Source organism: Saxophila tyrrhenica (genome assembly GCF_035928015.1).
Source record: "Saxophila tyrrhenica strain CCFEE 5935 chromosome Unknown scaffold_20, whole genome shotgun sequence".
NCBI classification, from domain to species: Eukaryota; Fungi; Ascomycota; class Dothideomycetes; order Mycosphaerellales; family Extremaceae; genus Saxophila; species Saxophila tyrrhenica.
In genome coordinates, this window is record NW_027041752.1 from 72,536 (window position 1) to 88,660 (window position 16,125).

Genomic DNA, 16,125 nt, shown 5'->3' on the forward strand with positions numbered 1-16,125 from the left:
CCTTGCTCATTTTTAATCCCTTTCAATTTCGTTCGCCTGTACCGCATCGCCACTACTGCCAGAGAACACTTCCTTCCGCCGTCATGTCGTCCACAGTATCCTCCCTTGTCCAGAAACACCGCCCCGACCTCTCTCGCTACGAGGAAATTTACAAACACCTCCATGCAAACCCCGAACTTTCTAATCAAGAACATGCCACCGCCTCCTTCATCGTCGACCACCTCACCAAAATCTCAAAGGACTTCTCCATCACCGAAAAGGTCGGCGGCACCGGCGTCGTCGCCATCCTCCACAGCTCCCGGAATGGCGCATCCTCAGACAAATACCCAAAGCCCATCATCCTCCTTCGCGCAGACATGGACGCCCTCCCCGTCCTCGAGCGCACCGGCCTACCCTACGCCTCCACCAAACGCATGACCGACGCCGACGGCGTCGAGAAACCCGTCATGCACGCCTGCGGTCACGACATGCACATCACCGCCCTCCTCGCCGCGGCCGAAACCCTCTGCACCGCTCGCTCAAGCTGGAACGGCACCGTGATCTTCGCTTTCCAACCGGCCGAAGAACGCGGCACCGGCGCGCAAGCCATGGTGGACGATGGAATGTACTCGCCCGAACGCCACAACATCCCGATCCCCGACCTCTGTCTCGGCGGGCACGTGATGCCGTTCCGCGCCGGCACGATCGGGACGCGGAGGGGTTTGGTGGCTACGAGTGCAGATAGCATGCGCATCACCTTGCATGGACGGGGTGGGCACGCGAGCATGCCTGATCGGCTCATCGATCCGATCGTCATGGCCGCTTCGACGGTGATGAAGCTCCAGACCATCGTCTCGCGAGAGGTAGATCCCTGGGACACGGCCGTTGTAACCGTCGCCTCGATCCAAGCCGGCGATGCCGAGAACGTAGTAGTCGACGACGGACGTCTAGCCGTAGACGTCCGCACCACCTCCCCCGAAACCAGACGGAAAGTGCAAGCCTCCATCGAACGCATCGTCAAAGCCGAGAGCGCCGCCTCCAACGCCGTCGCAGAGCCAACCTTCCAAACCACCCGTTCCTTCCCCCTAACCATCAACGACGAAACCATCACCGCTCGCCTCGAATCAGCATTCTCCTCGCACTTCCCCTCCGGCGCGCAAGGCTACACCCCGAGCATCCCGAAACTAGGCGGCAGCGAAGACTTCAGCATCCTCGGCTCTGCGGTCGGGGCACCGACGAGTTTCTTCATGTACGGGGGCACGCCAAGGGAGGTGTGGGATAAGTGTGAGGCAGAGGGGACGCTGAATGAGGCGGTGCCGATTAATCATTCGGGCTTGTTTTGGCCGGAGGTGCAACCGACGCTGGGGACGGCGTGTGATGCGTATGCTGTTGGGGCGCTGGAGTGGTTGGTGGGGGAGTCGTAGAGACCGGGATGGTGTGTTGGTGCGGAGGCTGTGGTGGATATGGTGGCCAGGGTGTCGTTGGACATGAGATGAGGATTGGGAAGAAGAAGGAGGGAGAGGTTTGGTGGACCTGGTTGTTGTGATCTACAGTACATACTGCAGCACACGTCGATTCGAGGAAACTCATCTAACGCCAGACACAGCCGTCATATACACACCACCATCCTCCACTTTCAAAAGAAGACACAGACGCCACGCCATGCTCGCAAACCAAAAGAAATCATCGTAGTCGGAAAAGCCCTCCCATGCTCGCTCCGAGACGCCCAACGAAGACCAAGTCAGTCCAACCTCCGAGAGCACATGTAAGAAGCACACAAAAGAAACCCTCCTCTTCGAACGACCGTAACTTGTACATCTCTCCATTCGCGGTTCTCAATTCCCAAGCGCCCAGAGTTGCTGTTTTTGCGTCCATCATGCTACTTCTGGATGATGGAAGTCTGCGCCGGCTACCCAGCCGAGCGTTCCTCATCTCAGTTTGTCAATTTGCTCTTCGGTGGTGCTCGATAGGCTTTCCCCTTTCTCCAGATTGCACTTTGACCACGATCTTGCAGGTCCCTGTCTCTCGCGCCGAACGCTCGATTCGTCCTCATGATCCGGATGCGGAGCACACAGCGTGCCTGCGAGACCTCGCAACTTTGCCTTGCTGTTCCTGGCGATGAGACCGTCTGGTCGGACCCTGAGGCCGTGCGGTCGGTACGGTGCAGTCGGTAAAGCGGTCAAGGAGGGTCGGTGGCGAGTCGTCAGAGGTCGAGGGCATGGGCGTGAGCATGATCCGTCTTCGTACGTCGGTAAGACAAACCTCGTAGTGCAGGCGGCGGCTCGCTGCCTGGTTGGCATGAGGACACGACTGTCCGTCGAGATAGCGTCGTGAAAGTCTGGTATAAATGTGCATTGTACGGTTCGAAGCGCCCAAGTCAAATGGCTCCGTTGCTCCTTCGGCCCTTTGAAACCGCGCAATGTGTTATACACCATACGCCCGTGACGCTTCGTCAGCCCTGTCGCTTGCTCGGAATCCGCGGCTTTGGTCTCCTACCCTCGGCTCTTCGGGCGCAGCCAGGGTGCCATTATTGTCGGCGGCGGCGGAGAGCCTTGAACTGCCAGCTAGTCGCTCGTGTTCCGCTCTTGTCGCCAACAGCCTGTGGATGTCACAGCGTGGCCACCCCCGACTCGCGGCCCCAGCTCATCGCTTCGCATCATGCCCTAATCTGCACTCACCAACCAGTCATCTCATCTTCCCCTCAGTAACCCCCACCCACGTCCACCCATTCAACCACCCCATAACCACCACTCCAACCAACACAACCGTCGCCGCACTCACCGCTTCCCGTCCATGCCAGTCCGTAGCCGGCCCCCCAACACCACCACCTCGATCATCAGCCTTCAGCACCTCCTGCGCGAGAAGTCGGGTGAGCTGCTGCGCTTGTTCGGGGGAGATGGGGCGGTCGTGCTGGATGCCGGCGCGGGTGAGGAGGGATGTGCTCGTTTCTTCTGCCTCAGCGTGCGCAGCGGAGCCGTCGGTCTGCGCGCCGGACGAGGCGGGGCGTGAAGCGGATGAGCGACGCTTGGGTGATCGTCGGGCGGAAGATGGTGAGCGCGATGTCCTACCTTCGTCTCTCCGCCTCTTCTCTTCCACCATCTCCGCCAAGCTCTTCTGCGCGGTATCGCGCTCGTGCTCAGCTGACTCGGCGCGCTGGCGGAAAGCCTCCATCTGCGCCTTCATCTCGTCCATACTCGCCGTCAACCGCTCAACCTGCCTTCTTAAACCCTCCTCACCATCGCTACTATCGCGTGGCGAGTCTTTCCTCTCCTCATCCTCCCCACCCTCACGTTTCCTGGCCCAGTCATGCGTGTCGGACTTGCCAGCGGTATTCTCCGCCACCTCTCGCGCTTCCTTCTCCTTAGCCAGCGCGTCCTCGAGACCTTTCATGCGGTGATCTTGCTCTGAGAGCTCGCCTTTGGCCAACTTGAGCTCTTCGCAGAGGCGGAGGATATCGCCGCTATGGTCTATTTTTGTGGGCGAAGATGTTTCTGAGCCTGGACGCGCGGTATCGGTTCGGCGGAGTAGAGGCTGAATCACCGGATCCGCAAGCGCGCGGGCGACGTCTGGTTTCGCAGGGAGCGGGACGGATGGTGGCGGAGCGGGAGGCAGTGAGAAATGGGCGTGGAGGTCACTTTTTGAGGACTTGAGTGGAGAGGGACGTTTCTCGGAGTTGTGCTTCGGCTCCTTGAAAGGTTCCTGTATACTGGCGTCCTTAGACGGTGCTTCGGCCGTGCCGGTGAGCATGTCGGCGAGGGCGCGCTTGGTCCGTTCGAGATCGCGGGACTGTTGTTCTGCGTATTTCAACTCGGCCTAACAAAATTAATGTCAGTAAAGTGCAACGCTATTGTGAGAGTGGTAAATAACTCACGTTCAGCTTCTTCACAATCTGCTCCATGCTGATCGGGTTCAGCCAATTCCGCATGTGCTGCTGCTGACTGATGGCTCCTCCACCGCCAATGTTCTGGTTCAACGTCGCATTCAAGCCCCCTCTGCCGGCCAATGAACCTTGACTTCCATTTCTCCGCAGCGGGCTGGGCCCATTAACCATCTGCCCTCCATTGCTGGGATCCAGGTCGCCAAAGTTCAAGGGATCGTTGTTCTGTCCGTAGTATCCCGCATGCTCCACCTTACTGGAGACTTTGTGGTGTACGACCGTTTTCTGATCTTCAGACACAATGTCAATTCCCAATTCTAGCAGGGCACCTTCAACCAGCTGCTTCGGCTCTGACTCTCGATTCTCCGGGCTCAGACGCTCGCCGTTGACGAACGTGCCATTACTGGATTTGACATCGCGAATGAAGATCAGACCATCCCTATCAGCCCAGATCTCGGCGTGTTGTCTCGAGAGGACTTTGGAGTCGAAGAAGCCATTGAGCGGGGTCGGGATGGTCTTCTGATTGGTCTGCCGGCCGATGCGCAGGACGTCGGGGTAGTATGGCACGGTGATGGTCTTGCGCTCGAACGTGCCATTGAGCGGCATCAAGTGGAGGATGACAGGCGGGGCTTGAGGAGCGTGGTTGCGCACGCCATTAGTCTGTGCTGTGCCGTTCGCTGCCATCTGCTGGGTTGGAATGAGGGGAGCTTGTATGGCTGACAGTCCCGACGACGCAGTAGGCCCAGTGCTGTTCGCGCTCACAGGCTGCGGGCGCGCAGTAGATATACCCGTCGCTGGCTCAGCCTTACCCGGCGGCCACAGTCCTCTCGTCGGCTTCTTCCTGTTCACCCAGCTCCCCGCTTCCGGCCCTGTGGGCGTGGTTCCATTCGTCTGCACTGACGGCGCCGTGAGGGTATTCGTCGATGTCGCTGAGCTGTTCGAAGCGAGGGAAGAAGAGGAGTTCTGCCGCTGGACTGTTTTGCGAGCGGGGGGCGCGTTATTAGAGAACATGCCGGGCCTGCTGGCTTCGTCGGAGTTCATGTTGGAGTACGAGTAGCTCTTGCCGCCATCAGCCCATCCTATTCTGCTCGGCTGGAAGGTCAATGGAGATGCCACGGCCGTCATTGGAGGGAGTGGGAGTGAGTCGTGGCTGCTATCCGAGTCGTGTCTTTGCCCTTCCTCCTCACTGTCCAGCTGCTGCTTCTCCTGATCACGTGTAAGAATGTGTGCAGATACCAATGCTTTTGCGGGAAGGCCCATTCACGTCGTGGTCGTCAAGCACAATGGCGCTGCTTGGGTCCACGGGGGTGTCGTGTGCCCGGGTAAATCACCCTCCTCTTCACGCACCCAACGCGCCACGGCCAGCTGTCCCGGTGCTTCACTCCTAGTCGTAACAATGCTCCGTCCGCTCCTACTCAGTCCTCACATCCACCCCCGCCGTCTCTTCCAGCAAAAGGAGAGGCCGCGGCGGCAAGCGACACTCGAGCGTGGTCCACGGGCAAGCGCTCGGGCAGCGCAATGGCTCGTCGCTCTATCTCATCGAGTCCTGGGGGTGTAGTTGTCCAGCGGCGGTCGCGTGCAGCTGTATAAGCCGTGTCGAGGTGCTGTTGTGATTCTTTTGTCGTCGGCGAGAACCAACATCAACCCCGAGTGGATCCCGCCTGGAAACTTGGTCTTGGCACAGCCTCCGAGGCCGAGGCGGCGGTACCTCACTTTAGAGCTTCATCCACTCCATATGAGTGGAACAGCACAGCGATCTCTAGTTCTACTCATCGATATATACAATCATGCCTCCCGTACGATCAGCAGAGGGCATGTCCGGCCCTGGCCCACTCGATAAGGGTATTGTTCGCATCGCCATACCACCAACGTCTTCAACTAACAGATCGATGTAGCGAAGATGGGCGCTATGATGGGCGGCAGTACGACGTCCAGATCTCTTCTCGCAGCATCGCAAGGCTGACACATCGACAGCGGTCGGTCTGATCATCGGGTTCATCTTCGGCGCGACGAACATCATCCGCTACGGCCCAGGACCTAATGGCATGATGCGGACGCTGGGGCAGTATATGTTGGGCAGTAGTGCTACATTTGGGTACGAACATCTTTCAGCACGTACACGCTCGAGCGGCGAAGTGCTGATAACGAATAAACAGCTGCTTCATGTCCATCGGCACAATGATTCGAACAGAGTCCTCCCCCATCATGACGGAAGCTTTCCGGAAAGCGCAGGCGCGGCATGGGAGGCCGGTGGTGACGCCATATGAGCGGCTCAGGAGGGAGAAAGAGGCAGTGCAGATGTCGTAACGAGAAAGAAGAAGGCGGGGGACGGGATAGGAAGAAGAGCTGTACACTACTCTGATCACATTAGCGGGAAATATCTTCTGGGATGACATGAGGCGGGTTGGTTCTGTACAGTGGTAAGGCGAGTCACTCATCGATGGTTCAATCCGTTCTCGCACATGGGTACAGCGGCAAATGTCGTTCGTTATCTCGTCCACGAAGCGGGCAGGGTGCATGGCAAGTATACCCAACTATAAGCTAACTGTCACCATCCATTTCTCTCCTGATTACGCTCAACTTCATCCTCACGCTCCAGCTTGTCCTGATCACATGCTGCCAAGCAACGCACCTTCCCACCGCGGAAGCGAGGAGCTTGGGCCTGCGCCTGCGCCTGCCTGTTACACCAAATCTCCTTTATTTCGAGTCATAACAGCGTTTTCTTTCGCACACTGTCGAAATTGCACACCATTGACCAACATCGCCTCGCCTTGCAGCCTTTGTGTCGGTACATCACAGAAGACATCTGTACTGACTGCATACACAGTACAGCATGGATCAATCTATCGCGAATGTCGGCGCGGCCATTGCGACGTTCCTACGCGATGTGCAGGCAGAGGTCAGTAATATCAAGCAAGCGAATACCACTTTGACGGAACGTCTTGAAGCGTCTCATCCGCGCAGCGATGAGCGCATTCAGAAGGTCGAAAGGCAGTTGGAGGTCAACGAGACTATGCTCAACAACGTGCAAAACAACCTGCGCCAGGCGGTCACCCGCGTCGAGCAACGCACGGGACAAGTCGCACAGCTGACATCCGATGTCGCCCAATTGTGCAAGGAGTGTGATGCGATGAAGCAAGCGTTGCAGACGAGTCAGAAGCAGCAACAGTGAGTACCTTCACTATCAAGCCTGGAACGACATCGCTGACCGCTCGCTCAGAAGCACTGGCGGAGATGCGCGCATTGCCGAGCTTGAGAAGACCGTCGCAAGGGTGAAGAAAGATGGGCTTGTGGCGACGGCTGCGACAAGCACACTGCAGATCTACCAGCAGCAGGCATCCCGGCATCGCAAAGAACAAGCTGAACAGCTCGAGGCGCTCTCAGTAGCAATACGAGAGATCAAGGCGCAAAATCAGGAGTTGAGGAAGGAGTTAGCTGGGCGCGATGTCCGGCAGCAGTACGTATTCCAAGGTTGCCTGTTGCTCACTATTGCTAATACAACGCAGCGACAGCCCCATGGCAGATGCGATCCCCGAACAAGCCGCCGAAGGATCAGATGCGCCTTACGTGGCAGGTGGACTCAACTCCGACAGCGCTGAAGCAGAGGATCCAAGCTCGCAAGCATCATTCACGACCGCTCGTCCATCATTCCAGCGAGGCGCTTCTGTCGCTACGGACATGACGTTTGGCAGAACACCGCAGCCAGCAGCCCGTGGAGCCTCACTACAAGGGGAGCGCCTCGAAGCCTTCCGTGCCAGCAACGTCATCAGGGGGCTCAGCTTAGACAACCCCCAGGAGACCAGCCCCAAGAAGATCGTACACAGCCCACCAGAGCCCCACAACCCTATGCGTAAGAAACAACGGGTCGATACTGCCGCCGATGAAGGTGCAAAGAGGGATGCCTTCAAGAAGCCTCAGGTGCCGGTGAGAGGCGGCAAGAGACCAGTCCGTCGTCCTCCAGGGAGTACGTCATCACGTGCGAAGCAGGGCAGCAAGAACAATCAGGCGAATAAACCATCGGTCATTGCTGAGTATGTGGAAGATGAAGGTGATGATGCATCGAGTGAGATCATCGTCACCCGCCGTTCAGTCACGAGCGCTGCATCTGATGGTGCTGCCACCTCCCATCCCGCCGCTCTCGAAGAAAAAGAAGAGCGTGACCCCTCTACAGCGGATGCTGATGCATCGGCACTGCTAGCCAGCTTCGGAGTACGTACGGGAGAGGTGCAGAAGTCTGCTTCTCGCGCTGCGTCAACCGCGGCATCGGTGTCTTCCGCTAGAAGTAGTAGGAGGTCTGACGTCTTTGCGCGCGAGAAGGTATCCGGACGCAAGCAGTTGGCACACGACGCTTCGATGGAAGTCGACGATGACATGACGTTTCACCCCATGCCGCACCCGAACAAAGCGCTCCTACATCCAGCGTCGTTGCCTTCACCGAGTGATAAGGGGAACCGAGAAGAGGCCCCGACGCCTGCCGTCAACGGTACCGTCCACGCAGGCCAGCAGATCGGAGCAGGAACGCAGAAAGCTCAGTCCTCCACACCAGTCAAGAGACGCCTGAGACAGAACCCGCTAAAGTCGCAGAAGGCGGAGGAGATGCCTTGGCCGAAAGACTGGAAGAAGGAGTTCGCAAAGGAGTCGAGGAGAGCGTGATGAGGAAGTGGAAGGCCAGCGCGTGTTATGTTGTTCGTGCGAGGTTTGTGTTGTGGTCAAAGTAGAAGATTGTGTGTGATGCGGTGCGAGGAGCTTTGCGGGCGTAAAGTGGAGCGTTGTGCGAGGATGAGAACGATGGGACGATGATATGATGACACGATGGGAACGATAGAATGAATACGGGTTGAGGACTCCATGGGAGCGGAAGCAATGCTCTGACCTTGGTTGGTCACGATGGTCTGTACAAGACCTTCGAGCTGTGCCACTCCAAATATGTATAGGCTCTTCACAAACTTCAAGCCGTTCCTGCGTTCACTTTCAAGTGCTTGACACTCTCCACCACCAGGCTCGTCTTGAGCACCAAGCCCGCCGAGCGTCCTAATCTCAATACTCCTACGCTCTTCAAGACCTCCAATTTAGCTCCAATCACGCCCTAACACTGGCTGTCAGCTGCAACCTTCAGTCTCCCAATCGACAACAGTATCCCAAGACTTACAATTTGTCCATTTAGACTTCTACGCTCTTGCAACTTGCTTCGGACGGCATTCATTATAAAGGAACGGCGTTTGTGGGCCACTAGACTGGCTTCAAGGGACGACGCGGGTGAGAAGCGATCTGTAGAAAACAACCATTACTTCCGTGACTTCCATTTCAAAGCAAGATAGACGCTTTAAGTACAACAGCAAGCAAGCAGACAAGCAAGGGCCGGACGCAGACGTACCCATCACGGCCGCTCTTTCTCCCCGTACGCCATACTCCTGCTCAACGAGAAGAAACTCAATCAGCCCATGACCTTCAAATCCACCTTCACCCTGACCATCCTCTCCCACTGCTCTCCCCAGCATCCACCACCCACCCTATCCATTCTCCCATAAACACCACAGAGTATAGCAACACCTACCAAGCATTCCGATCCCACCCCGGATCCTGCACGAAGCCCCCCAACACCCTACTCCCCGTCTGCAACAGCGGATGCCCCACCACAATCTTCAGAAACCGCTCCAACCCCCTCCTCCGCTCTTCAATCACCGCGTCATCAAACCGGTTCAGATAAACCTTCCCCGGCAGCGGCGGGATAGACACCCTCGCGCTCTCCCTCTCCAAAAGGTCGCGGAAGACCTCGAAGTCGCTGTACCTCCTCCTTACTGAACTCTGCCTCAACTTAAACGCCGGAATATTTGTCGACAACCGAATCAGATACGTCGTATATCGCGAACTCGGACTCGAAGTCGGCTGGTGGGTTTGAGGAGCCGTAACCTCGAGCTCGAGGAAGTTCTCGGGGATGCCGTAGATTTCCTCAAAGGACTGGGGGTGCGGGGAGGAGGTGGACGGCGGGTGCGCGAAGCCTGAGGGGAGGTTCAAAGATTTTGGGGGCGCGGGCGCGGGTTGTTGGGCGGATTGGGGGGGGCCTTGGGTTTGCGGTTGCGAGGACTGTTGGGCGCGGTCGGTGGGGGAGGGGGGGCGGGGGGATATGCGCTGCATGGTTGTCGGTGGTCGTGTCGCAGGTAGTGTGGGGGTGTTGTCGATTGCTGGCGAGTCTGTACAAGTGTTTGTGGTGTGTCGTGTGAGGTGTAGCAGTCAGTGGATGAGGTTCGAGGAAACAGAATTGGCGGGGATTCTGGATCTGGGAAGCTTTCACTAGCGCCTTCGAGCACGTGAAAGTGGGGCTAAACCTGGCAGCAAGCCTAGGAGGTACATGATAGGATATTCATTTACTATCCTTCGTTCGAAAGGAACAACAATACGGAAAGTATAGAGTCCAAACAATTCCAACGACGCGATTTGTGATTCACGTGCTTGCAAGTGCCGTTGCAAAGCTTCATGTTGATCGGGCACGACGAGTAACAGCCATCGCGATTTGGGGTATCTTGAGCAAAAACAGAACACCACATTTCAGGTTCGTACAGCCCATTGGGCCAGCAGAGCATCACTTCCGACGGATATGCACCTCCAGCGAACTCGTGTACCGGACCCTCGTCTCGGGAATTGGCTCAATCTCATTCTTCGCAGCAATTCCACTGTCCTCCGCTGGCCGATCAGGCGCTTTCTTCGAAGCCGGTTTCGAAGGGACATCGTCCACATCCATCGCCCCAGTGCTCACGCCAGCTTCCTCCCCATCGTCTTCCATAGCTCTATCTTCGCCTACCTCCAACGGCTCGTCCTTCTCCATTGCGTCTGCCACGTCTGCCGAATCTTCCACCTCCTCGGGTACCTCAACATCATCAATAGCAGCCACACTCCCAGTCCTCAACTCCACCGAAAACCTCTCCCCCCTCTGCTGAAACCACAGGCCAAACTCCAAAACCTTCTGCACCGCCTTTCCCGTCCCCTTCAGCACCACCTCTTCCCCTCCAGCCTCTCCCTTCGCCTTACCACCTCTCAGCTTTTCCTGATCGGCTCGTCCGGCTTCGACGGCCTGCGCAATCTCAAGTAACTCGTCCTCCCCCCTTCCCCTCCCACCGAAGCTCCGCTGCCCGCGTCCCTTCCGTTGTTTGATGAGAGTAGTGGCGCTCTGCATTGCCCGCTTCTCCGCCAGGGCTAGCAGTTTTTCTACGCGCTTGACGACTGGGATGAATTTTGTGCGGGACGAGACGTAGATGACCTTTGGCTGGTTGGCGCCTGCGTGAGGAGAGGGTATGGCAGGATGGAGGAGTGGTCGTTTTGTGATTTGGGCATTTTGGGGAAGGCGGGGGAGCTTTTTGTGGTGCTGAGGTTTGGTTATGCGATTGGGGTGGTGGAGTTTGGCAGGTGGAGGAGCGGCCATAGTGGGAGGCGGAGAGGAGGGATGGGCGTATGTCTAGTATGTCGTGGCCATAGCCAAAAAAAAAAGGACATTAATGTTGCTGCAAAAAAGTTGCTGCTACTTTGATCGATGAAGCATTGATGGAGAAGAACTCATGCCCGGTTATACCGGCTTTAAGCTGTAGGTTCGGCCCGTGTCGATCATCGGGGTGGAGGATGCGGGCGGCGGCCATGACTCGTGCGACCTTCAGGTGAGCTGCCAGAGGTTCAGCGAGCGTGACTTGTGCCTCGATCTCGTCGACACTACATCCGTGAGCCTCACTCTCCCACGTTGCCCCAACACCAGCATGCGACTACCGCCATGACGCGTACATCACCTGGGGCCATGCCCGACCAAGCAGAGCGAGCACGACCTTCACTGTCCCACGAATCCAGCAACGGACATGCCAGCAACAGCGACTCGGACGGCGATGATGGCCTGCAGATGGGTAGCAGTGCCCGACTTACTCGCGCCTCAAGCGGATTGTCATCACTTCCCTCCCACCTCAACGGCCCCAGCGAGGACGGAGAAGGCAAAGAGAAGAAGCACCGTATGCGTCACGGCTGGGACACGCAGCTCGACACCCTCGAGCAGGCCAACTTGCTCAGTCAGAGCTTCTACATGTACTACGAAGACAAACGCCATGAGACGGGCGGCAACCCCCCGCAGAACTTCCAGAAGCAACCGGAGATTGGCGACTGGCGGATGAAGGATCGGTTGAAGACCGTCTCGGCTGTGCTGGCGCTATGCTTGAACGTGGGTGTCGATCCGCCGGACGTCATCAAGACAAACCCATGTGCGAGGCTGGAATGCTGGGTCGACCCCATACCGCCGGATAGCACGAATCAAAGCTCCTCGAACAATGCGAACGCGCAGATTGGGAAGAACTTGCAGTCGCAGTATGAGAATCTCTCGCTTAGGACACGGTACAAGGTCATCCTCGACCCCACAATCGACGAGCTGAAGAGGTACACATCGCAGCTACGGAAGAATGCACACGCAGAGCGCATCCTTTTCCACTACAACGGCCATGGGGTGCCAAAGCCGACCGCGAGTGGGGAGGTGTGGTGCTTCAACCGGAGCTACACTCAATACATCCCAATCAGCCTCTTCGATCTACAAGACTGGGTGGGCGCGCCAGGCTTATGGGTGTGGGACTGCAGCGCTGCTGGTGGTATCATCAACGGATTCATGGACGGCGTACAGAAGCATTTGCAGCTTCAAGCAGAGGCTATGAAGCGCAATCCCAATCCACAGCCGATGCGATGGGAAGACTGCATTCACCTTGCAGCATGTAAAGAGAACGAAGTCTTGCCCACAAACCCAGATCTACCCGCCGACATCTTCTCGTCCTGCCTCACAACACCGATCAAGATGGCCATTCGCTTCTTCATGCTGCAAAATCCACTGTCAGCAACTTCGGGGATCACTTTGGCTCAAGCGAGTGACATCCCTGGCAAGGTGTCAGAACGAAGGACTCCCTTGGGTGAGCTCAACTGGATCTTCACGGCCATCACCGACACCATCGCATGGAATTGCCTCGAGAAGTCTGTATTCAAGAAGTTGTTCAGGCAAGACCTGATGGTGGCGGCGCTCTTTCGCAACTTCCTACTCGCACAGCGAATCATGCGGATATACCATTGCACACCGCAGTGCTACCCTGCCATTCCGGACACCCACAACCATCCTTTATGGCAGAGTTGGGATCTGGCTGTCGAGATGATCCTCGCTCAGCTACCCTCACTGATCGAGCAGCAGGTTGAGTTTGACAAGACGCAAGAAGGGCAGCCACCGTCCAACAACCCCCCGCCTACACCTGATTTTGCTTACAACCATTCCGATTTCTTCTCGGATCAACTCTCCGCCTTCGAAGTCTACCTCTCCTCTGCTCCTCCGAGCTCCGCCTCCACCATCAAGCAACCGAAGCCGCCAGAACAACTGCCCATAGTTCTCCAGGTCCTACTTTCACAAGTCCACCGCCTGCGCGCCCTCATTCTCCTCTCGAAGTTCCTCGATCTCGGACCCTGGGCAGTCAGCCTCGCACTCAGCATCGGCATATTCCCGTACGTGCTCAAGCTGCTACAATCACAGGCATTCGAGCTCAAGCCACCCATGGTCTTCATCTGGGCCCGCATTCTTGCCGTGGACAAGACTTGCCAGGCGGATCTGCTCAAAGATAACGGCTTCATGTATTTCGCCAACATCCTCGCTGCCACCAGCGGTATTCCCGTCGGCAATGCAGCAGAGCACCGAGCCATGTGCGCGTTTGTGGTTGCTTCTTTCTGCAGGGACTTCAAGCCCGGCAAGCTTTCGGTGATGAAGGAAGCGCCAGAAGTGATCGAAAGCTGTCTCGCGCATCTCAACGACCTCGAGAGTCCGCTGCTACGACAGTTCAGCTTACTGTGCCTTAGCAACCTATGGAAGGACTTTCCCGAAGCGAAGATGCAGGGCATGAAACTCAACGCCCACCGCCGCATCGGCGACCGCAGCCACGATCCCGTCCCTGAAGTGCGAGCAGCGGCGCTCGATGCTTTGGCGACACTGGTTGGAACGGGAAAGATCGACCAAGAGGTTACGCTGATCGAAGAGACGGTTGCGAGTGTGGTTTCGAGCATGGGCATGGATGGCTCGATCATGGTTCGCAAGGAGCTAACTGTGTTCTACTCGGTCTTTATCAAAAGGTATGAACCCCGTTTCCTTGTCGCGGCGTGGGAGCAGTTGTTGGAAGAGCGGGATAAGAAGGCTGGTAAAGATGAGGACGTTGAGAACGAGGTTGCGATTCTCCAGATGGATGGGGCGAACGATGGGCCTGCTGGCTATGATGGCATGGGAGGATCAACGGGGAGGTTGGTAAACGGGCATCGGCCTGCCCATCAGCGGCAGGTATCGTTCACGACCTCGGAGGCTGGCACGTCAGAGCACAGTTCTGTCACCAGACCTTCGAGGACGTTGTCGAAGAAGACAATCTATCGGGCTGTGTGGCGGCAGGTGCTGAGTCTTTCGACCGATCCGCATCCGGAGGTCGCCCGGAACGCTGGCGTACTTGTCGACTACGTGCTCAATGCTCTGCTCGAGTCGCCGCTCGGCGCTTATGCGAACGAGGTACTGGATCAAGTCCTCAGCTCGGCATCTCGGAAGCCAGACATGACACTGCCGAATATGGATGGACTGAGCAGGCAGCGCTCCCGCGACTACCGCCCACAAACGCCCCCTACGCCTTCTTCAACCATGTCCAAAGCAGACGGTTATTTCGGCGGACTCTCTCGCACAGCCAGCGTGGCCACCGCGATGAAGAATCTTGTCTGGTGGGGAGGTAAGACGCCCAACCAGGACACACCGCCTTCGCCGACGCGCTCGCATCGAGGATCCATCACAGCAGATCGGTCGTATAGGTCACGCCCGCTAAGCCAAGAGGATGCTGCGATGATGGCGCCGGATGCTCTCGACAACATCTCTGGGCCTGCACATCAGCCACCTGCGAAAGTTCCGCCTTCGCCGTACTTCCGGGACAGGGATATGATGCAAACGCCTCAGCTTCCTCTGCAGTCTCACATCTTCGACTGGTCGCTATCCTACTTCCGCGAACCGCAGATGCGACCATCGGAGGCAGACGAACCAGGCTCAATCAGCTACAACGAGCGCCTTTGGCGCCGCAACCGCAACGACAAGATCATTGGGGGAACGCAGCCTCTTAAGGAGTCTGCTGGGTCTCAACGATGGGACACGCCATGCGGATATTTCGGCATAGGAGCCGCGCCCGCGAAAATGGTGTTCCATCAGTTCGAGAACCACCTCATCACCGCCGATGACCGCGACAGCATTGCCGTCTGGGACTGGAGCACTGTGCAGCAGCTGAACCGCTTCTCCAACTCCAACCCACCCGGGACCAGAATCACCGAGCTGCGCTTCATCAACGAAGACGACCAAGCGATGATCATGACCGGCAGCAGTGACGGCATCATCCGCATTTTCCGCAACTACGCCGACAAACAGACCATCCACCTCGCCTCCTCTTTCCGCGCCCTCTCCGACCTCGTCGTCTCGGACAAGCAATCCGCCGGCCTCGTCTTCGACTGGCAGCAAGGCCAAGGCCGCGTCCTGGTCGCAGGCGACGAGCGCGTCATCCGCGTCTGGCACGCCGGCAGCGAACTCTGCATCTCCGACATCCCCGCCCGCAGCGGCAGCTGCATCACTTCTCTCACCTCCGACCAAGTCGAAGGCCACATCTTCGTCGCGGGCTTCGGAAACGGCAGCGTCCGCGTCTACGACCAGCGCTGCTCCCCTCGCGACAGCATGGTCAAGACCTGGGCCGGCCACCACAAATCCTGGATCGTGGGCACGCACCTCCAGCGCGGCGGCCTGCGCGAGCTCATCTCCGCCGAAAGCAACGGCGGCATTCGCCTCTGGGACATCCGCGCCAGCCACCCCGTCGCCTCGCTCCCGCCTAAGAAGGGGAGCACGGCGCGCTCGTTGCGCACGCTGTCCGTGCACGAACACGCGCCCGTCTTCGCCACGGGGGGCGCCGACCACACGATCCGCGTGTACACGATGGGCGGCGGGCTCAAAGAACTCAGCTCCGCGGAACCGTACATGAGCTACCTGCGCATGACGGGTTTCGCGGGCGCCGGGGGTTTTGGAAGCGGGCCTTTCGGCGGCGCGGGCAGGAATGCGCCGATTACCGCGACGGCTTTCCATCCGCATCGCATGATGTTGGCGTGTGGGGCGGTGAATGATGGGCATGTGAATTTGTTCCGGTGTGGGAGGAGTGGAGGTGGGGCGAAGGAGGGGAGGGGGTTGGTGGAGGTGTGGGCGGAGTGATACCTCTCTGAGGGAG

The 16,125-nt window shown here is 57.8% G+C and overlaps 6 protein-coding genes across 6 annotated transcripts; 3 read left to right on the plus strand and 3 right to left on the minus strand.

Annotated features, from left to right (window-relative positions):
- Positions 1–83: 83 nt before the first annotated feature.
- On the plus strand, positions 84–1,403 carry LTR77_009926 (uncharacterized protein; the record flags this gene model as incomplete). The annotated part of the gene is made up of 1 exon (XM_064807152.1): positions 84–1,403. The coding sequence occupies one exon, from the start codon at positions 84–86 to the stop codon at positions 1,401–1,403; it is 1,320 nt and encodes a 439-aa protein (XP_064654525.1).
- A 1,261-nt stretch (positions 1,404–2,664) lies between these two features.
- On the minus strand, positions 2,665–4,981 carry LTR77_009927 (uncharacterized protein; the record flags this gene model as incomplete). The annotated part of the gene is made up of 2 exons (XM_064807153.1): positions 2,665–3,792; positions 3,851–4,981. The coding sequence occupies 2 exons, from the start codon at positions 4,979–4,981 to the stop codon at positions 2,665–2,667; spliced, it is 2,259 nt and encodes a 752-aa protein (XP_064654526.1).
- A 1,708-nt stretch (positions 4,982–6,689) lies between these two features.
- On the plus strand, positions 6,690–8,509 carry LTR77_009928 (uncharacterized protein; the record flags this gene model as incomplete). The annotated part of the gene is made up of 3 exons (XM_064807154.1): positions 6,690–7,024; positions 7,077–7,313; positions 7,363–8,509. 3 exons carry the CDS (start codon positions 6,690–6,692, stop codon positions 8,507–8,509), a joined length of 1,719 nt encoding a protein of 572 aa, XP_064654527.1.
- Positions 8,510–9,406: 897 nt separating this feature from the next.
- On the minus strand, positions 9,407–9,991 carry SNX3 (Sorting nexin-3; the record flags this gene model as incomplete). Its single annotated transcript, XM_064807155.1, has 1 exon — positions 9,407–9,991. One exon carries the CDS (start codon positions 9,989–9,991, stop codon positions 9,407–9,409), a length of 585 nt encoding a protein of 194 aa, XP_064654528.1.
- A 445-nt stretch (positions 9,992–10,436) lies between these two features.
- Positions 10,437–11,273, minus strand: LTR77_009930 (uncharacterized protein; the record flags this gene model as incomplete). The annotated part of the gene is made up of 1 exon (XM_064807156.1): positions 10,437–11,273. The coding sequence occupies one exon, from the start codon at positions 11,271–11,273 to the stop codon at positions 10,437–10,439; it is 837 nt and encodes a 278-aa protein (XP_064654529.1).
- A 339-nt stretch (positions 11,274–11,612) lies between these two features.
- Positions 11,613–16,109, plus strand: KOG1 (Target of rapamycin complex 1 subunit kog1; the record flags this gene model as incomplete). Its single annotated transcript, XM_064807157.1, has 1 exon — positions 11,613–16,109. One exon carries the CDS (start codon positions 11,613–11,615, stop codon positions 16,107–16,109), a length of 4,497 nt encoding a protein of 1,498 aa, XP_064654530.1.
- Positions 16,110–16,125: the final 16 nt, after the last annotated feature.